General features: G+C 30.9%; 1 protein-coding gene across 2 annotated transcripts; it reads left to right on the top strand.

Moving 5' to 3' along the window:
- The first annotated feature begins 1,220 nt into the window (after window positions 1-1,220).
- LOC123301759 (leucine-rich repeat serine/threonine-protein kinase 1) lies at window positions 1,221-23,846 on the top strand. 2 transcript variants are annotated; one of them, XM_044884645.1, is made up of 14 exons: window positions 1,221-1,341; window positions 2,400-2,597; window positions 3,274-3,439; window positions 12,175-14,043; window positions 14,122-16,658; window positions 17,183-17,334; window positions 17,508-18,213; window positions 18,286-18,744; window positions 18,896-19,037; window positions 19,395-19,823; window positions 20,002-20,188; window positions 20,261-20,515; window positions 20,574-20,883; window positions 21,351-23,846. In XM_044884645.1, exons 1-14 carry the CDS (start codon window positions 1,288-1,290, stop codon window positions 21,744-21,746), a joined length of 7,860 nt encoding a protein of 2,619 aa, XP_044740580.1. In that variant the 5' UTR covers window positions 1,221-1,287; the 3' UTR covers window positions 21,747-23,846. The 2 variants fall into 2 exon arrangements, with proteins under 2 accessions (XP_044740580.1, XP_044740579.1); XM_044884644.1 differs by having other exon boundaries at window positions 12,175-16,658.
- Window positions 23,847-23,870: the final 24 nt, after the last annotated feature.

The following is a 23,870-nucleotide window of genomic DNA, read 5'->3' as shown; positions in this document are numbered from 1 at the left end:
CGATTTTTGTTTTTTTTTAGGTCAAAATTATTCCATAAACAGAGTTTTATCAAATTCCAAAGCAAAAAGTTGATTGCGATTTTTTCGATTTTTTTAAAGGGGTACCCCTTAAGAAAATTTCAAAAAATCGAGAAAAATTTTACGTCTCCAATTTCGGTAAAACTCAGTAAATGAGGTAATTTTAACCCAAAAATAGCAAAAATCGTGTTCATTTAATGATTGAAGGCATACTTTTTGAGATATCGCAAAATTCCCTTCAACTGTGGATTTCTCGAATCGATTTCGAGCGATACCATGAAAAATAATCGTCTTATTGTTAAATGAATCCGATTTTTGTATTTTTTGGGTCAAAATTATTCTATATACAGAGTTTTATCAAATTCCAAAACAAAAAGTTAACTGCGATTTTTTCGATTTTTTTTGAATTGGTACTACCCCTTAAGAAAATTGCAAAAAATCGAGAAAAATTTTACGTCTCCAATTTCGATATAACTCAGAAAATGGGGTCATTTTGACATATTCTACGAATTTTGATGATTGTTATTTTTAGCCACGGGTGCAGTGCAGCCACGGTTTACTGTACAGCCTCCTAGACATAATAGTCTCCTTTAAGTCTTCAGCCAAAATTATCCACTTGAAGCGACCATGACTATTGACTACGCACAGTGTCATCAAAAGTTATCACCTTTATTATCGTGTACATTTACCTTTAGTTTTAAAGTAATTTCAATCCATTGAACATAAAAATAAGGATAGAATATCCGACATAATAATCAAAATTGAAGGCCGTAATTGTTATTAAAAATAAAGTATTTAAATGTAAACATAATAATAATAATATTATAACAAACTTATTAAAATAAGTTCGATAATTGAACATTATTTACAAATCAATCATTTTATCTCTGTTTAACAATTTTATCGAATATTTATTATATTACCAAAGAATACAAAAAAAAAAAGTTACATTGAAATATTATTAAAAAAAAAATTATGTTAACATTTTTAAATGAAAGTGAAGTTTTAAAAAGAGTTTTAATTAGGTTATAATTTTTGTACAAATAAATAATAAATAATTAAATTAAAAATAATGTATTTACTAATTAATTATTATCAAATAATGTATGACTTAATTAAGTACGAATCGTTTTCTGTGTTAGTGGGTATTGTAAAATTGTGAAAATTATAAATTGTTTATTGATTTTTTTTCAATCGTTTTTAATTTTTTTTTTTGGTGACAGAATCTCTGTGTGAGATTAAACTAAACATTTTTTTTTACAATAAATTATGTTAGATTCATCTCCTGAAGATGAAGATTTTCCGGGACGTTTGTTACATCAGGTATGTGTGTTTGTTGATGATTCGAATTTTTTTGGGGGAATATTTATTATTTCTTAGGTGACAAAACTTTGATTATGGATTCTGATTAATTAACAAAAACGAAAAAGAAATGATAAATAGAAATTTGTATCGATATATGAGTTCGAAATATGCCTCTTTTAATGATACTTTCTAAGGAATTTTCATGTATCCCTATATTCCATACTTAAAGTCCCTACAAAAAGGGTTGTGGTCGTTAAGAAAAGTTTAAACGTTCAGAAAATCTTTTTTAGTAAATAATTAATCCATTTTACTGAAAATTGTTAGGGTACAAGGTCTCTTAGTGATACTTTCTAAGGAATTTTCATGCATCCCTATATTCCATACTTAAAGTCCCTACAAAAAGGGTTGTGGTCGTTAAAAACAGTTTAAGCGTTCAGTAATTCTTTTTTAGTAAATAATTAATCAATTTTAATGAAAATTGTTAAGGTACAAGGCTTATAAATGTCTTTAAACGAATTTTTAAAATTGTTGAGTCCCTATGAATGAGATTTTCATCACTTTAGAGACTTGAACCCTTTTTAAAATTTATTATTATTTAAGTATAAACTTTATACAAATTATTATTTTCAATTATATTTGAGTTTTTCAAATTTTTAATGATGTACAGGGAGTTTCGTATATTCTTGAGAGGAGAATAAATTTGTCTGCTGGCTTCCGTTCAGTAGAAAGTTTAAATTGTCTATCGAGAACGAAATATAATAAATAAACAGGTAGTAATAGGTACAAAATCTATTTTTACTTCATTTTAGCTTAATTCATTAATTAGGATGCTGTACCAAAAAACCATTAAAAAACGCAAATGTTATTGATAAAATTTTTTTTAAATTGTCTTTCAAAATTTTTAATCGAAAGCTTAATAAAATTCCGGAGAGAGGTTGCAATTTCCTCGAAAGTTAAACAAGACATATTTGTTAATCTATAATCTAAGTTTTTTATCAGAATATAATCGTCAAAGATTGTCGGTTAAAAAAATGAACTGTCAGTTATAAAACTTTATGAAAATTATTATCCCCTAGGCTGCATTATGGGATAATGCTGAATTATTGGAAGATTTACTACACGGCGAACAAAAATGTCTTTTAAATTCACAAGATAGTTGGGGTCGTACTCCCCTGCATGCGGCAGCTATTACAGATAATTCACGATGTTTAAAAATTTTATTGGAAGCAGGAGCTAATCCTGATATACAGTGTGGTCCAAGAGGTGACAATAGAGTATGTTTTTTTTTAAAATTATTTTATTCGTAAAGTGTGTTCCAAAATCAACGCAAGTTTTTAATTTTAATGTATATGACAATAGCGTGGGATTAAGCCTTGATGGGACTTGAGGTTTGAAGGAAAGAGGCACTTTTAAGGCTTGTTTTTTTTTCAATATGAAGTTGGACTGTGTAAATCATTTCTGTAAATTTTAGGGGAGGTCGTCAGAATTGGTAGATGGATGACATGTTTTCATAGATTTATTTCTCCAAAACTAGTCTGTGGAAATTAAAAAAAACTATTTAAATTAAAGTTAAAACCTTAATAAATTTTTGAAGACAAAAAAAGCTCATTAACTTGACTAGAGAAATAATATTATTAGTGATAATTTACTTTCTTTTTCTTTATGGGCAATTTTATTACAGATATGATATACAAATTACATAATAAATAAAAATTAAATCTTAATAATGTATCTCTAGCCTGTTTTTCGTAAGCGGTTTATTTTTAGACCTTGAATTTATGCTTCGTCATTAATCAGCACGATAAATTTTAAAATGAGGAGTAACTCATGGAATTTAATAAAAATCTATTTACGTATTACAACCTTGCGTTTATTTTGAAACACATTGTACTTATTATTTTAAATTACAGTAAAACTGATTTATAATAATATACTGTTTGAATATATTAGACAGCATTACATTTAAGTGCTGAACATGGACATAAAAGTAATATTGAAACTTTATTAGAACATAATGCCAGCTTGGTTGTACGAGATTCAAGTGGGATGACTGCCTTTGATATTGCGGATAAATCATCGCATGTAGAATGTATGAATATACTACGTGAAGCTGCAGGTATGTTTCATTTTTTTTATATAAAATTTATACATGAAATTAGTGCCGGATTAATTACATTATCGTAACTGGCACAATACTGATTACATTATCGTAAAATCTAGATTTGAAATAGACTTACAGGGTGGTTCAAGATATAACAGCAGGATTTCAAATGGTAGATAACGTTAAAATAATTATAGTTAAAAAACACACTTACGGTAGGGAAAGCGTCGATATTTCGATATTTCGAAAACGAAGGCAGATATCGAAAAATTGTATTCTTATTATACCATGCATATGTAATATGCAAGGTATACTAAGTTTAGTCCCAAGTTTGTAACGCTTAAAAATATTGTTGCTACGCACAAAATTTTGGTATAGGTGTTAAAAGTTTGGTATAAGATAAAATCACCTAATTAGTCCAAAAACGAAAAAAGATATCAAGTGAGGCCGAGTTCGTAAATGAGCAACATAGGTCAATTGGGTCTTGGATCCGTAGGACCTATATTGTAAACCGTTAGAGATAGAGCAAAAGTTTAAAAGTAAAATGTTCCTTATAAAAAAGTAAAAAACTTTTATTTGAAACATTTTTTCGTAAACATTGTTTACCCGTAAGGGCGCAAATTAGTACGCATGCCATTACAACTTGAATCATCCTGTAATTTATTTTATATCTAAAAAAATCTAAAATAAAAATTAATAAAATTTTCTATTTAAGAAACAGGTGTTTTGCGTATTAGAAATTTATTTGTTAATAATTAATTGAAACAACCCACGTTCATTTTGTTTTGCAAGGCGTATTTTCTTTTACGTTGGTTTGTATTCAATGATTTCTTTGTTAATAATAATAAAATATTGCATAATATCATTTAAATGTTTTTAATTTTTATTATATAATTACTTGTAAAATAATTCTATATTTTCTATTGATTTAAGTGAAAACTCTTTGTGAAAAATGTTTAAAATTTTACATAAATTATTAAAATTAAGGTAGTATAAGATAGCATCGAGACAGGAAACAGTTTAGTTAAAACAATCATTTTTGAATTAATTTTTTTTATAACTAATAATACAAAAAATTTTATAATAAATTAAAATAATACAATTTAATATTTTATATCAATACGTACAATGATTAAGAATCATAAAAATATTTTTTAAAACTGAGTTGACTAAAATTTAACTGTCAAATTCAAGTTCAATTATTATATTTAATTTTTTTACTAAAAGCTATATGTGGTAGAGCATTGTAAAGACCTTTTAGACCAGGTATGATCGAGTTTTTTTAAGTCGAAGTCACCATTGTTATAACTTTATTGTTTGTTATAAACTTTGTTGTGTGTCTCTTTATCCAAGTCCGTATTGCTCATAGAGGAGGAAGCGAGATGGGTATACGAATTTTCTACATATCTCAGTCTCTCTAATAGTAATGAGATAGGTAGAAAAAAAATGTTGTCTCTCTGTCCTGCTCGTATTTTAAGTGAGGAGTCCCAGGGACTTCTCTAAGTCACACTTACCCATCCCTGTTTTTGGGACATCCCCTAGTCCTCTCGACTAGTGGAAGCCTCTGGAGCCTCGGTCCCTTACTAAAACCAGCCCTGATGTCCATACTGAACAAGGAGTGTATTTCTTCAACTTGCTCATCGCTCAGATTTGTGGGAAGTTTATTATAAACAAATTAAATGTTTATACGGCCATAGCTCGAATCCTAAACTATTGAAAATTTTACCAAACAATTTACGACGTCGAAATACAATCCTTGTTCGGTACGACCTGTAAATGCATACGAAAACTACTCAGCGTCTATACTAAAGTTGGAACTAGTTCTATTCGATTGAAAACATTTGTCAAACTCCGGAAGTACATTTTCTATTATACTATTATTAAACTTTTTTCCGGTAGTATAAACTATATTATCGGAGCTTCCCATTGACTGAGTATAACATTATTGATTTGTTTACACCCATCACGTGCTCTCTACCCGCTCTATATGCTTCACATACCACCAACCACTATAAAATGGTCACTATGGCAGTCACTTAGTGATAATACACGCATGTGAACAAAAATCTATGTGTTATGATTTTGTTGAGAAAATGTTTTTTTTTTTGTATTTCCTCACAAACATTTAAACATTTTACCGGGAAATATTTGTCAATATAAATGAAAATAAAATGTTTTTGTGATACAGAGATTCATGAGAGATAAACACGGCGATTTTTTTTTTTTTGTAAACATATTTTACGCACGCGGAAATTGGTTTTTTTTTTTCTATAAATAGGAAGTGAATTAGTTATGAGAATAATTGTTTCTTTGGATGCGGTTAATTGTTTGAAGGTTGTAGGAATTTTAATCTGTGAGTGGTGTTGAATTACAAGAAAAAAAAAATAAAGAGTGAAAAATTGAATAGTATTGTGTAAGAAATTGTATATGAAAAATAAGTTGGGTTAGATTACGTATTTTAATAAAATATGGACCCTTTCAGAACCCATAATAAAACTATTTAGCTAAACCGGTTTTGATTGCTTTGGCAATCCTCATCAATAGGACTAAAACCATAAAATTAAAATCAAAATAAATTAGTTATGGTTAGATTAGGTTATGTTTAAATTAGTGAGGTTAAATTATTTTGTTTTTCTGTTAAATCGGGAATTATTAGGGAATATGATTAAATCGGGGATTATTATACAAATTGGGGAACTCTAAAATGTTTTAAATATAAAAATACAAAATATTTGACTACTAAATTAGTAGCTAGTAATTAGTACCGAATTTTTGACAATAATACAGAAATTGTTCAACCAATCGTCAAATAAACACGATTTTTGTATTTTTTGGGTCAAAATTACTCTATATACCTAGTTTTATCAAATTCCGAAACAAAAATTTTCTTGCGATTTTTTCGATTTTTTATAAAGGGGTACCCCTTAAGAAAATTGCAAAAATCGAGAAAATTTTATTTGTCTCCATTTTTGATAAAACTCTGTGCATAGGGTAATTTTGACCCAAAAAATACAAAAATCGGGTTCATTTGATGATTAAATGCATACTTTTTGAAATATCGCAAAATTTCATGTGAAGGTCGATTTCCCGAATGGATTTCGGACGATACCATAAAAAATACTCAATTAACTGTCAAATGAACCCGATTTTTGAAATTTTTGGGTCAACATTACCCTATATTCAAATTTTTATCAAATTCCGAAACAATAAGTTCATTGCGATTTTTTCGATTTTTTTAAAGGGGTACCCCTTAAGAAATTTGCAAAAAAAAGAGAAAAATTTTACGTCTCCAATATCGATATAAATCAGTACATTAGGTAATTTTGATCCAAAAATAGCAAAAATCACGTTCATTTAAAGATTGAAGGCATACTTTTTGAGATATCGCAAAATCCTCTTCAACCGCCGATTTCTTGAATCGATTTCGAGCCATATCATAAAAAATACTCGCCTCATCGTTAAATGAATTTGATTTTTGTATATTTCAGATCAAAATTTTTCTATATACAGAGTTTTATCAAATTCCAAAACAGAAAGTTGATTGCGGTTTTTTCGATATTTTTAAAGGGGTACCCATAAAGAAAATTGCAAAAAATCGAGAAAATTTTTTAGTGAGTCTATTTTTTGTCATTTAGCCAGCAGGATAAGCTTTAAAATAAGGGATACATAATGAAATTTGAAGGAAGGATTCACGTGGATAGGAAAAAACAGCGATAAGCTTTAAAACAAAATAACCCATATGGGTACCCATAAAGGAAATTGCAAAAAATCGAGAAAATTTTTTAGTGAGTCTATTTTTTGTCATTAGCCAGCAGGATAAGCTTTAAAATAAGGGATACATAATGAAATTTGAAGGAAGGATTCACGTGGATAGGAAAAAACAGCGATAAGCTTTAAAACAAAATCATGAAATTTGAAGGAAGGTTGGATAGGAAAAAACAGGCCACAAAGACCTTTAGAATAAAATAATATTTTAAATATGGTTATAGACAACCATTGAACCATCTGTTTTATAAGAATATATGATAGTGAAAGTGATATAAGCTATAAGGGGGAATCACACAGCACAGGGGAATAACTTTAACAGTTATTATTTTGTTTAGAAGACTTTATTATTTCATATTTCGTGGTAACTAACAAGAAGTTATGTATATTTTTAAGTCATCATTTGTACTTTGTACGTTCACTGTTCAGTGAGACAAGTAAACAAACTTTGTTGAGATAAACTCTGCAACAACCACAAAAAAAAATTATTTAAATGAATTAAAAATATATAGTTTTGATGTGTTTCTAAACAAAAAAAGTTATATGTTAAAGTTAAACTCACAAATGTGATCTTTTAAATAATGCCATTTGGTGTGTTATGGAATTATTATTAAAAATATATAATGTGGAAGAAAAACTTAAACACCCGGTGACCGGTATACAATTAAAGCAAAAAGTTATTTGTGATTTTATTTTTGAAAAGTACAAAAATTAAGAATAACCTAATTCATTTGACCACCTGGTGTGGAGTTCTCGAAAGACGGTCGAAAATCTCTTCGAAATATAAAGTTTCTTTTAGGATTTCTGTCATTAGTATAAAAAATACTCGACTTATCGTTAAATTAACACGATTTTTTTTATATTTTCACTTAATCTTACTCTATTACCGAGTTTTATCAAATTCTGATATAACAAGTGAAAACAAACAATTGACTGAGTTAATTGTTAAAATACCCTGTATAAAAAGTGTTGAATGGGCAGTGTTTGGATTATTTTTTATAAATTAGAAGAGTTTAAAAAACCAACACAATCGGGGCGACCTTTCGGCTGCCATTTGTTTGGTTTTCGACAATTTTTCGAAAGTATTTTTTTTTTCGTTTTTCGGAAATGTTTTACAAGACCACTAGTTGAAGTTACCTGCAAATTTTCAATTGCCTACTTTTTATAGTTTTGGAGAAAATGGACACCAAAGTTTGGCCCTAATTTACGCCCTCACGGGTAAACAGTCATGTTTTTAAAAAAATGTTTCAAACAAAAGTTGTTTATTTTTTTATAAGGAACCTTTTTTTACATTTAAACTTTTGTTCTATCTCTAATTGACCTATGTTGCTCGTTTACGAACTCAACCTCATTTTTTACGTCCTGAGATAAAATTTCAGATTTATATCTTTTGTCGTTTTTGAATTATCGTGTTTACGGACAGACGACTGACGGATAGCCGGAAATAGATTAATTAGGTTATTTTATGAACACCTATACCAAAACTTTGTTCGTATCGTCAGTATTTCTAAGCGATCCAAATTTGGGACTAAAATTTCTATAAAATTTACTACATACGAAAATTTTGACCCAAACCCAACCCAAGTTTTGGGCTAATGGAGTGGGGGGTTTATTTAAACAGGTAATTTTGCCCTTGAGGGGAACAAATTAGAAATTTTGATCGAATAATTTCATAAATTCAACAGTATTTTTGGCAAAAACACATACCTATCTAACAAAATTTAGAGTACGTGAATATCCAGGGAAAATTTGTCGTGACGTCCCCCTCCTTCGGTACGCTCATGATTTGGTGCACAGTTTCTGAGATATCGTCCAAAAAATATTTGTCTAATAGTCTTAAGAAATCCAAAATCACAAATAACTGATTGCATGTAAAATCGAAAAAAAAACCACGTCTCGTTTTTTCCATAATTACTACCCACAAAACAGATCATTTTTTGACCATTTACCTTACAGTTTTCGAGATATTGCCTGATAATATATGTAGAAAAAAACACCAAATTTATTTTTCCAAAATTTCTACCTTTTATAACATTTAAACGTAAAATTCTACCTAAGAACGTGTTCTAACGTAAAATTCTACCTAAAAACGTGAAGTGAAATGTGTTTTTTTAACAAGATGACATTAAAGTGAGATATTTTATAATGTGTTTTAAAAAACAAAACCAGTTATAATTAAAAGAAACTCAATGTGATAATTTAATAATGCCATTTTATATTTCTATTGTGTGCTATGGAAATACTTCCCAAAAATATGATATGGGAAAAAAACAGAACTGAATACGTCCTGTATACATAATTATTTATTATTATGTATACTAAAATAAAGCCGGTCTGATCACTTAATCCAATTTGTATAAAAAATCCATTTAATATATTTTCGGATAAAATTACTTAATTACTATTTTATATTAAAAATAAATTATTCAAAATGTTTTTATAATGCAAAGCTTTTTTTAAAATTTTTTTGATATAATAATTTTATAAATGTTGGTGCAATGTTAAAACGATTTACAAAATCGGATACGAAATTAATGTCTCCAGAACAAGCGTTTGATGCTTGCGCATATTTTCCGGATGATGTACAACAACCTGGAATTGTTTTAGGCAAGTTTTATTAAATATTTATTTTTGATAAATTAAATTTTTTATTGATAAAAAAAAAAAAAGTTGTTGATATTTTCAAAAATTTGAATTTGTAAAATATACAGAGTGGGTTATTTTAATATATACACTTAAATATCTCGTTTTGTAGTTAAACAATTAAAAAATAACTTAAACTCAAAAGTTGCGGAGTTTGATGGGAGACATCACGTTCTGACATCAGATTGAACGGTAAAAATGGTCGCTGGTTCAAATCTGACTCGAAGAAATCTAATTTTTTTTAAACAATTCTAATAAACCTCTTCATGTGGTTGTGACAATCACATCAGTATTTTGTTATGATACTTATAAGTGGTAGACCTAAAGATTATTTAAAACTATGTTGCATTTCAAAACAACAATATTTGAAATTTGTTAGACAGTATATTACTTTCATACAAACAACTCATGCGTTTGTGTCAACTTCACTACTCAACCTCGTACGGTAGTTGTATAACATTCGTCGCCCCAATCGCCATATTTGATCTCGCGATGTAGTCCCCCATCAAAATCTACAACTTTTGTTTAAGTTATTTTTTGATTGCTTAACTACAAAACGAGATATTTAGGTGTATAGATTAAAATGGCCGACCCTGTAAATTTTATTCATATGCAGTCTGTGTGATGTCAGATTAAAAAAGTACCTTTTTCATCCATGCTAACTACTGTAATCCCTCGAAGAGGAAAAAGGAAGATATACTCTTTGTTATATAATCCGAAAAGAAAAGCTTTTTAGATTTTATATCATGATTTCTGTCCTCAGGTCTTTTGCGGTCTTACAAAACAGCATATAATGATAGATAAAAAAAATTAACTTAATATATTTCCCTTCATTATTGTTATTTCTAATTCGAGGATGATGTATGGAAATATTTTTATTGACTAGGTAGTTATGAATAATATCTAAATATAAATTATTAGAATTACCGATTTTTCTTCGTTGTTTAAGTCAAGGTCTACATGCACAACTCAAATTTCAAGTTATTAATAATAAAATATAATTAATTATCTTCGAATACACGCGAAGTTTCTTATACACAAACTTGTCTAATTTTTATTGAACTAAGTAATAAAATAATTCTTAAAATTGACGAATGTTGATTTGTAAAAAAATATCGCTTATTTTTTCAAAATTGAATCAGTTTTATACAGTTATGCAAGATTTCAAGATAAATCTTGAAATCGGAAATATGGGCGCGTTTATTAGAAAAAGTTTTTCATATTAAATTTTTTCTTTTATTATTCTAGAGAAATTTTTCTTCTCTCTTATGTATTCCTTTATGAGGGGATGCTCTTAGCTGTAAATCCCCCATTACAGCTTTGGAAATAAACAAAAAATCAAAATTAATAGGAGTATCATTATTTATTTTATTAGTTTCTGGGAAAAATTTAACGAACAAATCAGATCTATCGATGACCTGAATGAAAAAAAAAGTATAATCCAAAATGTTTTCCGAAAAAAACGCTCCCAAATATCCTATACTACATTGTAAGCCACTATAAATAAAGTGACAGATAGATGTTATTTATTTTTGCGGTTTTAAATTACTTCATACAATCAGTTATGAGATGACCTTTTTATGTATCATAAAACAAATAATTATACATTTTTTTAATCGAAATAAAACTAGTCTTTTTATTGTACCCTAGCGTATACTCTTTTACCATTAACAAGTGTAAAAAGGGTAGTCTATAGGCCCCTTTTTACTTCTGGACACATTATGCACTTGCACAGAGCCTTAAAATTGACAAAGGTCCCGATCTACCTTCAAAAAAACATTGTGTTATGAAATAAATCGATTTTTTGAACTTTATGACGTCATCAAAATTAAAAATATTGAATTTTGCTCTATCACATCCAAATTCTATCCAATTTCTATAAACTTAGTATGGAATTATACTAAATTTGGGTCATACTTTTCAAATTTGTGGTCAAATTTGACCTACCTATAAAAGTTTTGAAGATAATGGGGTCATGGTACTGATATTTCGAACAACGGTGAATGTTAACTAAAAAATAACATCAAAAATGAAAAGTTTAATCCAAAATTAGTAGGTTTCAAAAAAAATTCCATTCAGATCGGATAAAAATCTGCAAAGTTACAAAGAATTTAAAATCTTGGAAAAAATATTCAATGCTCCAATGCTCAAATGTTATCTATCGGTCAAATTGTCAAAAAAAAAATTATTTTTTTTTAACTATAAATGTATTCTCAGGCACTATTGGAAGTATTGAAAGAAATTTTAAAAGCAAAAATATCCAAAAATGTAATCAGTATTGTGTTTTTATTAAAAAATTTCCAAAACTAACTAGAACTAATTTCCTTGACTTTTTATTTTAGATGGACGTGAAAAAGCACGACAAGAAGTCCATGCATCATTACGTGAAGCATGTTGTACAGGAGATGTGGCCGCTGTACGACAATTGGTTGCATCGCTTGGAACGGATGCCGAACTTATTATCAACATGGCACCAAGCGGTGCAAATACGTTACTGTTCACAGCATCTCAAGTTGGTCGCAAAGAAATCGTCCGTGTATTATTAGATCATGGCGCAGATGGACGAATTCATCCCGTAACAAAATATTCGCCATTATATATTGCCTGTTACCATGGCCATAAAGATATTGTAGAAATGCTATTAAAAAAATTCCCCGAATTAATACAACAACATACCGTCGAAAAATGGCTACCGATTCATGCATGTTGTATAAATGGTCATATTACCGTATTAGAATTATTATTCAATTTTTCCTATCCGGTACATTTACTGCGAAAGTTTAAGGATCCAACACAACAATGGGAATATTATTTAGCATTCGATATCAATGAAAAAGACGTGACGGGCCAAAATATTTTATATGTTGCATGTCTGCTGGGTAACCAACAGATGGTTGAAATGCTTTTAAAGTTTCGTGTGAAAGCAGATCGAATTAAACATGGTGACGATGAAGATGACGTAACAACTCCAACACCAGAATCTTTTACTACTCTAAGTCCAACACGTCGACGAATTTCGGATGGTATACAATCAATAATGACACGATTAAATTTACGAAACGATTCCGAGAACTCTGATGGCATTAATAAAACAAACGAATCATTTTTAAGTCCTTTAAATTTGGATCTGTATTGTCAAAATGATTGCGAAACAGCTTTACATGTTGCTGTTAAAGGGAAACATTACAACATTGTTTCTCTACTTTTATTAGCTGGAGCAAATCCAAATTTAGTAATAAAAGTTTCAAATGATTTGGAGGAATCATATCGTAATACCATCGGAGAGGAGGATGTAAATAATCAACAATCAACGGCATTAGTTGAGGCATCAAAAAATCGTGATTTACCAATGATCGATTTATTGTTGAAATATGGTTCAAGAGATGATGATTGTAAAGCGTTATGTATTGCGGCAAAAAATCGTGATAGTACGTTAACCGCCCGTTTATTATCAATTAAAGCACATCCCGATCCCGAATATAAAATCAATAAGAAAGTAATGACAGAAAATGTGGTCGCAACAACATCAAAATTTTCAATGTTTTCACAGTTAACAAGTTTAACATACAGTTCAATATTTCCAAATGTACCGGCCATGATTAATTGGCATAATCAAAAATGTCATTTATCGCAAATACGTCCAGAATGGTTAATTGATGCTGCATTACATGTGAATCCAAAACTAAAGCAAAATCCACGCTGTCATGATATCGGATTGTATGCAATTACACGTTTAGATATATCAAATAATAGTTTAACCACGTTACCCTTGGTTGTCTTCCAATTATGCAGTTTACGTTATTTAAATTGTGCACAAAATAAAATTGAAAAATTACCTGATTCGTCGCAACCATCTCCACATAAAAAATCATCATCATTTCGTTCGCATCGTAAACGAACTAAATCGAATGAATCGAAATACGATTGTCCAGTATTAGAAGAAATTTATTTACAGGATAATCGTTTGGAGTACATACCAGAAGCTTTATTTAAAATACCCTCTTTAGTAACGCTTGTTGTATCCAATAATAAGTTACAATACATTCCATACGAAATGTGGAAAGCTCCAAAATTAAAAGAATTAAATGTATCGTTTAATTTATTAAAAGAATTACCGACACATCCAATTGAGAAGATTACGAAAGAATTGGATACACTTAGTTCATCATCTCAATATGATGGAGCTAGTGATTCGGTTGATGAACCAACAACACCGGTATTGGAGTTTAGTGATTCGGAAAGTCGATTTTCGGATAATGAAAGTATGCTAACATCACATGTTCGATATCGTAAAAAACATGCATCGGTACGGCAAATCGAATTAATTAAACATCATGTATGGACAAAAAGTGTTGAAGTCACCGAACAAATCTTCCATTCGGACGATGATCTTTTAGAACAATCTTCGAAATTATCCGCATTAAATTTAGCACATAATCTATTTTCAAGTATACCATGTTCGCTACCATGTTTAGCGGTGAATTTAACTCGATTAAATATGAGTTATAATAATTTACGATCTATGTCACATATAACATCGTATCCGAATACGTTAAAACAATTAGATTTAAGTCATAATCAAATTACATGTTGGCCTAGTTTACCACAAGTTGGGGAACCATCTCCTACAGCTGCTACAACTTATACAATTGATTCAATGGAAATCGCGAATATTACATGTTTTTCACCACCAGCGAGTACAACTTCTAGTACATCATCGACAACATCATCAGAGACTACGAATCTCTTAGGTAAATTACCTGTTTTAACGAATGATTTTACAAGACGTCGAAATTCGGGACGATCTGTACGTACGGCTGTGTTACATTCGGTGTGTTCGCATCGACGTCATTTACGATTGGATAATTTACGTACTCTCGTTTTGGCTGATAATTATTTAAATCGTATACAATTGACAACGGATGATGATGGAGATACGATTAACGAAGATGAAGAAAGTGATTGGAATATGGTGAATTCTGGAAAATCACGTTTAATGTTTCCAAATTTATCGATGTTGGATGTTAGTAATAATAATTTGAAAGAAATTCCACATAATATCCATGAATTAACGAATTTATCCGTGTTAAATATCAGTGGTAATGTGGATATTTCTGAATTACCACCCCAAATGGGTTTGTTGTCACGTTTATGGAATTTAAATACACGAGGATGCGCCTTACAAGGTCCACTTAAATCTATGATTGATAGTAAAAAATTCAAAACAATGGATATTGTTGGATATTTAAAATCGGTACTCGAAGATGCTAAACCGTATGCTCGGATGAAATTAATGATTGTCGGTGTACAAGGTATCGGAAAAACCAGTTTGTTAGAACAATTACGACAAGAAGGTGTTGGAAGTTATCGTAAAAAACCTGTTGAACATTGGGCAAAACGTATGGGAAATAAGAATATCAACGTAAAAACATCTCGTGGTACAAATATGTCAACTGTTGGTGTTGATATCGGTGATTGGATATATGAGAAAAAATCACGAGGACATTCTTCGTTACACGGTCCCGTAACATTTCGCACATGGGATTTCGGTGGACAAAAAGAATATTACGCCACCCATCAATATTTCCTATCAAAGCGTAGTTTATATTTAGTTGTTTGGAAAATTTCCGATGGGCAAAAGGGAATCGATGAAATTTTACAATGGTTGGTGAATATTCAAGCGCGTGCTCCTAATTCTCCTGTGTTAATTGTTGGCACCCATTATGATTTGGCTCAAGAATATTTCCCACCACATATGTCCGAAGATTTACAACAAATTATTCGAGATCGATTTATAAATATTGTGGATGCGGAAAAATGTGGATTACCGCGTGTGTTAGATACAATTGAAGTTAGCTGTAAAACTCGGCATAATATTAAATTACTTTGTAATTTAATTTACGATACAGTTTTTAGTTTACGTCCTCCTGGAAGTAAGGAATTACTTTTGGAACAACGAGTACCTGCAACTTATTTAGCATTAGAGGATGTTGTTAGTCATTTAGCAACAGAAAGACGTGCTTCTGGAGCGGATCCTGTACTATCTGCTGAACAATATAAAGCACTTGTTACCCAAGAAATGCATTTACGATACAATCGTGCATTTCGTGATTGGGCGGAATTACATCAAGCCACGTTATTTTTACACGATAACGGTGTTTTGTTACATTACGATGATGCTACATTGAAAGATCTATACTTCTTAGATCCGCAATGGTTATGTGATATGTTAGCTCATGTAGTGACAATACGTGAAATAAACCCGTTTGCACGGACTGGTGTCATGAAACTTGATGATTTGAAACATATTTTTAAGTCGAGTAATATTGGACCCATTGATACTCGGGGGTATATCGTAAACTTATTAAATAAATTCGAAGTGGCTTTAACATGGGATTCAAGAACTTTGTTAATACCATCATTACTCCCTTCCGAAGAGGATATGCGTAATGCACAATTGTATCCAGGTTTAGGACATTCTGTTGTTAAAGTTAAAGTACCATTACGATCACGTGGCTGGGCTGTACGAAATAAAAAATTAACGATATCACCGAAATCAATGTTGTATCCAAATTTTGATGAAAGTAAATTTACATTAAATGCACCAACACCTCATTTAAGTACGAGTGGTAATCAATTAAATGAATCTGAAGAGTTAACACATCAACCGGGGCTAAGTTATCGAAGTGAACCTGATAAATCAATTACGCGATTATTATTAATGTCGTATTTTCCATCTGGATTCTGGTCACGGTTAATTTCACGTATATTGGCGGATGATTCGATTGTGGATATTGTTCGATCATTTTTTATGGTTCCAAAAGAGGTGAGCATTTTAATACTGTATTCTTAAAATTTATTTTTTAACCCCCGACTCAAAAGGAGGTGTGTTATAAGTTTGACAGCTATGTGTGTGCGTGTGTCTCTGTGTCACCCCAATTCTAAACGGATGAACCGATTTTGATTATTGTTGTTTGTTTGAAAGGCAATTTAATGGAGAGTGTTCTTGCTATGTTTCTAGAATTTCGGTTTATTAGTTTGGAGAGAGATACAAGGAAAATTCACAATTCTCGGCTTTTTTTAATTGTGTAAAAAGACTGCCAAGCTTTGTCCGCGGGACAGCACCCTTTTTGTCAAATAATCAGTATACAGGGTGTTTCTTTTTTAACTTGACATTTGTAAAAAAATTAAAAAGTAAGTCGAATACAAAAAATTGTCACGCTCATTTGAAATCACTCCACTTTCTTAATTCATAGAAATCGAAAATGTATCGAATTAAATTCGATCTTATTGAAAAATCTTTTTTCTGGAAATTCACTCTTGTAATATAGTTTTTTTATAACTTAACAGGTTTTACAAGATGTTCAATTAGCAAAAATGTTAGATGTTAAAGCTGAATGGGTTTTATGGCAAACGGGTTTACAACTGAAATATGGCGATATCACATTATTTCGAATGAAAGAAGTCTTACACTCAATACCAGCGTATTATCGACATTTAAGGTGAATATTTACGTCTTTTTGGTCATGGAGTAGGCGTAATATTTGACATTTATTTCAGAACGGCTGAAAATTTGATTAATGGTTCTCAAGTCGTGTCAAATACTATACCTAATCCTAGAAATAAGAGATAATTCGGAATTTTAATATTATATATTTTACATTTTCTTCCCCAGGTTTAAATTAAAACAAGATGGCGTATGGTGTGATGTTGATCTAATAAACTCATCGATATTAGAGCTATATTTTCCAATTGAAACATTATTAATCAAACAAACCGATCAGAAAATTATCACAATTGAACCGAATCCGGAGAGTACAGCGCAATTATTATCTTTAGCTGTTGACCACATAGATGTATTATTAGAAGATTGGTATCCAACATTAGGAACACGTTTTGTTCACACATCAGAAGGAAAATTTTTAGTTACACGTTTAGTACCATGCCCAAAATGTTTAAGTAATGTATCAACTGACGTAACAGACAATAACAGTGATCCAAATTTACTTTTTCCACCTGGTGGTGGACATTTACCCACATCGAGAAATTTATCGGAAGCATTTAAACGTGCTGAAGTTGATCACAATTATTACGAACAACGTAATAAACAACAACCACGTGTACGAAAATCACAGGAATCGTATACGTCAGAGTGTGATAGTGGTGTAGGTCCGGATTCAACGGGATCGAGTCGAATGCCATCAGTTGAAGGACATCCTGGTGTACTTGGTGCTAGTGGATCCATGGCCGATGAACAAACTAATTCAATTGTGTATTATAGTTGGATGATTGAAGAGTGTATTTTGGAAGCATATGGAAAGAAATTAATCAATTGTCCGGCTCATGGGGATATTCCATTATCAAAAATTGCACCAGATACGGTACGATTTCAATACTTAAACGAAACCTTTTTCTTGCTGTATAAAATTTTTTATTTCGAATTTACATTCCAGATTTTTATGGATTTGGGTGAACGTCATTTAATTCGTCCAGAAAATATAAAGAAAGGTCGTCTTTTAGGTCGTGGTGCATTTGGTTTTGTATTTAAAGGTACATGCCGTATGCGTGGTTCAAATACTACCGTTGAAGTGGCCATGAAAATGTTACAACCTGTACAACCAGGTCAAAATGCACGTCAATCGGCCATTATTGCGTATAAAGCTGCACAAGGTAAATGGGATCGTGATCCATTACAGTATGCGTGCAAAGCGTATTGTACAGCACGTCAAGAATTGAATATTTTATTGGCATTACGTCATCCAAATATTGTACCGTTGGTGGGTGTTTGTATCAGTCCATTGGCATTGGTCTTGGATTTAGCACCACAAGGTGCATTGGATACAGTTTTACGTCATTTTCGTCGATCTGGGGCACGTATTGGACCGTATACTCTACAAGCGATTATTTTACAGGTATGTAAATAATTTTTATGAAAATCAAGAATATACAGGGTGGACCATTTTAATCTATCAAAATCGAGGCTCATTTAAAAAGAGTGGATTTATAGTTTTTGAAATATCAACCCAGAAATTTTAGACGAATTGAATTTTGTTCTTTTTTTAGGTTGCACGAGCAATTGAATATCTACATCGGCAGCGTATTATTTACAGAGATTTAAAATCTGAAAATGTTTTAGTATGGGAAATGCCACCACCATTTCAAGATCATCCGGACAACGTGGTTCATATAAAAGTTGCCGATTATGGTACGTAAAAAAATATTGTATTTTTACATCGATTGTTTTTCTTTTATAATTAGAGAACGAGTAAAGGTACAGGGTCGTGTCATGGCTCAAAATACGTATTTTTGAATTATCTTCAACTTTTTATTAGATGTTATCAGCAAAAATCAATTGTTTTCCCAAAAACCTTTGTCCTACCTTTAAAAAACCAAAAACTAAGAATAATTATTATAATTAATGTGTGTCTGTCCAAAAAGTTTATTTCCAAATAGAGGTACTAGTCTATTTTTGGGACACCTTATATAAAAAGTCCTTATTATTCTAGTTGATTATTTAAGTTTCTATAAAATACGTCAACAATTTTATTTTTTTATCGAACAGGAATCAGTCGTTTAACTTTACCATCGGGAACAAAAGGTTTTGGTGGTACCGAAGGTTTTATGGCACCAGAAATAATGCGTTACAATGGTGAAGAAGAGTACACGGAGAAAGTTGATTGTTTCTCATTTGGAATGTTTATTTATGAATTGTTAACATTACATCAACCATTCGAAGGACATGAATCAGTTAAAGAATGTATATTAGAAGGTGGTCGACCACCACTAACATATCGTGAAACATTATATCCAAGTTATAGTTTAGATTTAATGGTGTTATGTTGGTCACAACAACCACGTGATCGTCCATCAGCCAGTCAAATTGTTTCAATAGCATCCGCACCAGAATTTACACATTTATGTGATGTAGTTTCATTGAATCATTCCGCACCTGTTATGGCTACAACTAGTATACCGATTACACATATTACGGGTAAGTAACCGATTTATTTCTGAATTTTAATGAAAAGATATTGTCGATATTAACGATTATTGTATGATTTCGATTAAATATTTAATTGAAACGTATTGGATCTCATATTTTGGATTATTTCGTTCCTAGATCTTCCCAGAATTGTATTGCTCACAAGTTCTTTTTTGTATATTGATAGATGATGGCTTAAATGGATCTGAAATGTGGTTGTTATGTGCAAACGGTCGTGCCGACTTACTTTTATCAACGAGTCAAGGTTGGCTACAACACAATTGTCTTCCATTACCAAATCGGCCATCATCTGCGTGCACAGTGGGTCCAACCATATGGATTGGTGATTGTTTAGGAAATGTTCATGCCTATGTGTAAGTAAAAGTGTCTTATTTCTTGGAGTAAAAATAAAATGAACTCTTAAAACTTTTTTATTATATTTTTAGAGCTGGCGATGGTACAAAATTATTTACATACAAATTAGAACCAGATTTATCCGTTCCAAATTCTGTGATTGCATTATTATATTTACCAACGTTACAGCGTGTTGCGTGCGCATTAGCAAATGGACGATTATTCTTAGTAACATCTGAAACAGCACCAAGTACACCAACTGCTGGTGAAGGTAGTTTTGTAATGACAGAACTTGGTTCAAGTACTTCGTTATATTCATTATGTACAATATCCAAGGATAGTGGCAGGTAAATTCTGATACAATTTCTAGTCACACGCTAGTGCTAATTTGTTTAATTTTCTTAGAATTGTGGAAATATGGTGTGGAGAATCAGGTGGTCGTATATCAATTTATACGATGAAAGATCAAGTGGTATCATCACATGAAACCATCAATCATTTTGATCCAATCGTTGAGGGTGTCAATGTGTTACAATTGATATCCTCAAATAATACAACAGTTTGGTCATATGTGTATCCAGGATGTACTGTATACCAATGGGACAGTGAATCACGTACAATTATCAATAAATTAGACTGTTCGAAATTGGTACCATGCTCGGAAAGTTTAAAATCGATTTCTATTGAGGAACATTTAAGTCCTGGAAAATGTCAGGTAAAACATATACAATTTTTATACTGTATGTATCAAATCAAATTCCAAAAAAAGCAGTTATTCGCTTGATAGCTTTTTTCGTTTTTGAGTTATCGTGTTGGTAGACAGACGAACAGACGGACAGACAACTGAAAATGGACTAATTAGGTGATTTTATAGTATTAATATTTTTAAGCGTTACAAACTTGGGACTAAACTTAGTATACCTTGCATATTACATATATGTATGGTATAAAAATCGTAACTGATATTCAATAAGACTAAATCATTTAACACTTTTCGAGATATCGCATGAATTAATCATAGTCTTTAACCTTTGATCGTGGATACATAAGGATCACGGGGCAAAATTCATATTTTTCTGAGCAAGTGCCCCCAAGGAAAAGAAGGGCCTGCTTGGAACTAAATACATTATTGAGTAAATTTAAAAAACTTGCAAAGTCTGATAAATTTAATTGTAATTCTAGGTAACTTGTATGGCAATTGTCGATAATGAAATATATATTGGTACAACCTGGGGTTGTATTATAATTGCCGAACAAAGTACAATGCGTCCAATAACAATATTTCGTCCATTCGAAGAGGAGGTACGTTCAATTGTACCATTAATGTCGGTATCGAGAAATCCAAATATCAAAGAGTCATCGTACATTGCGACAATTGGCCGTGGGTATCGTAGTTTAATATCACGTTACACGGATATACCATTTACACCGTCTAGTTTACAAAGTCCAATGATGGCGGCGACCTCCACGATAACTGGTAATAGTACACCTCTGTTAGCAACAACTCCCACAAATGAGATACGTATTAATAATATTTATGCTTTATTATGGAGAGCTGAACATTGGGCATCTTCATAAATAATATTTTATTTATTTATTTTAGGTTTATGATCAGGCGTAAGACTTGACAGCTATTTCAGAACGGCTAAAAATTTGAGAGTTTGTTGTCAAGGTTGTGCCTAATAACTTTTTCCTCTACTAAAATGTTCATAATTCCGAGACTCCTCTTCCAGGGAGTCTGAAAATCGAGGATAATTTCAGAAAATAATAATAATACGAAAAAGGGGGGTTCCGCAAATAGATAGAGGCGTCTTCGGATAAGACAGGCTATTTTAAGCAAAAGAAAGTCCCCGGTTCTGAGGAAAAAGTTGTTAGATAATACGATCTTGACAAAAGCATCTTAAATATGTAGCTATTCTGAAATAACTATCAAATATAGGATCATTTTCGATGTTATTTTTAAATGTGCCACCGCGCCGTTTTGGCGTTTGGTACTAGAATTGTATTTTGATATGTGACGATTAAGATCATATAATATTTGAACGATTTGGAAATCGAATAATCTTTGGTAAAGCAGACATTGATCGTCTAGATTTTGCGATTTAACGCCTGTTGAAACCTATTTGAAGGTAAAGATCTACGCTAATGATTCTCAAACCAAAGATTATCTAAAAATAAAATGCCGTTGATGTCATTCAAAAGATAAATGAGGAAATAATTCGAGATTTTATCAAAAATTTTGATAATTAGAATGGAAAACCTTCATTCAAACACGTTCATCGATTGAACACTTCACCATATTTGTTAATCGGAATGTTACTGTCACATAGCACACAATTCTTGAGATTCTAGTACAAAAAACCAAAATGATGGAATTTATAATAGCATCGAAAATAGAACACCTTTTCTACGCTTGACCCCAGATCTATTAATATATTATTTAAAAAATGGTTGTGTTTTGAAATATTAAAAAAATTAATTAGTACTTAGATTTCAGAAATAATAAATAAAAATAAAAACTATCTATAAATGTTTGTTCGAAACGGGAATTTTAAATTAGAATCAAGAAACCAGATCAATGAAAAGTAGCAGGTTTACTTCCATTATAGACTGAATTGAATTAAAAAAAATATACTCGAAAAATTAAATTTATTAATAATAATTCTACTTTAAAATTCCCATTTTCTTCGAACAAACAAAAAATAAATTATATATTAATATTATTTTTTATTGGTCTAGCACCAGATATTCTAATTGACAGTCATTTTAGATCTGTTGAAAATTTGGAAGACTGTTGTCCTAGGGCTCTTTCAGAGTGAAAGGGAAATATTGCGCGATGAGCTTCATTCGGGGCGATTTCAAATAAGAAGATAAATCAATAATTCAATTCAATATTCTTCTATTTTAAGCAACACGTTAAAAAATTTTCATAGAGGAAAAAGTTGATAACCACAAATTTGACAACAGTCTCTCAAATTTTCAGTCGTTTTGAAATTACTATCAAATATTAAGTCAGGCCCTGGATCTATGAATATTTTTGCGTGTTATCTGTGATTTTTTTATGTTTGATGCGTTTTCTTTTTGTAAATTTTTAAATTGAGATTTTTATGCGTATTATTTTTTTATTCGTTCGAAATTTTTTGATTCTTTTTATCGATATTATGTGTTTTAATTTTATCCAATTTTTTAATATGACTAAATAAACTCTATTGAAACAACTCGAAGAAAGTGATTATTGATTGGGTGTTCGGTGTCACTGGGTGATCCATTTGAAACTGTTTAAGAACAACAGAAGTGCTTTGACGTCACTAGATTTGAGGTCGGAGAGGTCATCAAAGAAAGGCTGACTCAAGTTCATCTTCTCAGGGCAACAGCTGGACAGTGATAGAGAAGATAAGGCATCGTTTCTCCATCGTATCGCCCACTGTGACAGCTCCTGCAATAATCGTTATGCACTATAAGGCCCAAGCGTTCAGCGTTCCTTCCGTCTGATCAGTGTCCTATAATAGCCGCAATAATTTTGCTTATAGAGATCCTTTAAAGCGATATAAGGTCACGTAAAAGAACTTTGAATGTGACATTGCATAAGACAGACTGTCGATCCAATCAGAATGATTAAAGCACATAAAATTCGATAATGATTTGAATGTAATTTGTATATTTTTAAACTAAAATCGACATCGCTTATAAATTATTAATAAT

The sequence above is a fragment of the Chrysoperla carnea genome, chromosome 5 (genome assembly GCF_905475395.1).
Source record: "Chrysoperla carnea chromosome 5, inChrCarn1.1, whole genome shotgun sequence".
Taxonomy (NCBI): Eukaryota; Metazoa; Arthropoda; class Insecta; order Neuroptera; family Chrysopidae; genus Chrysoperla; species Chrysoperla carnea.
Note: the sequence above shows the minus strand (reverse complement) of the source record. Positions and strands in the feature narration are given on the sequence as shown.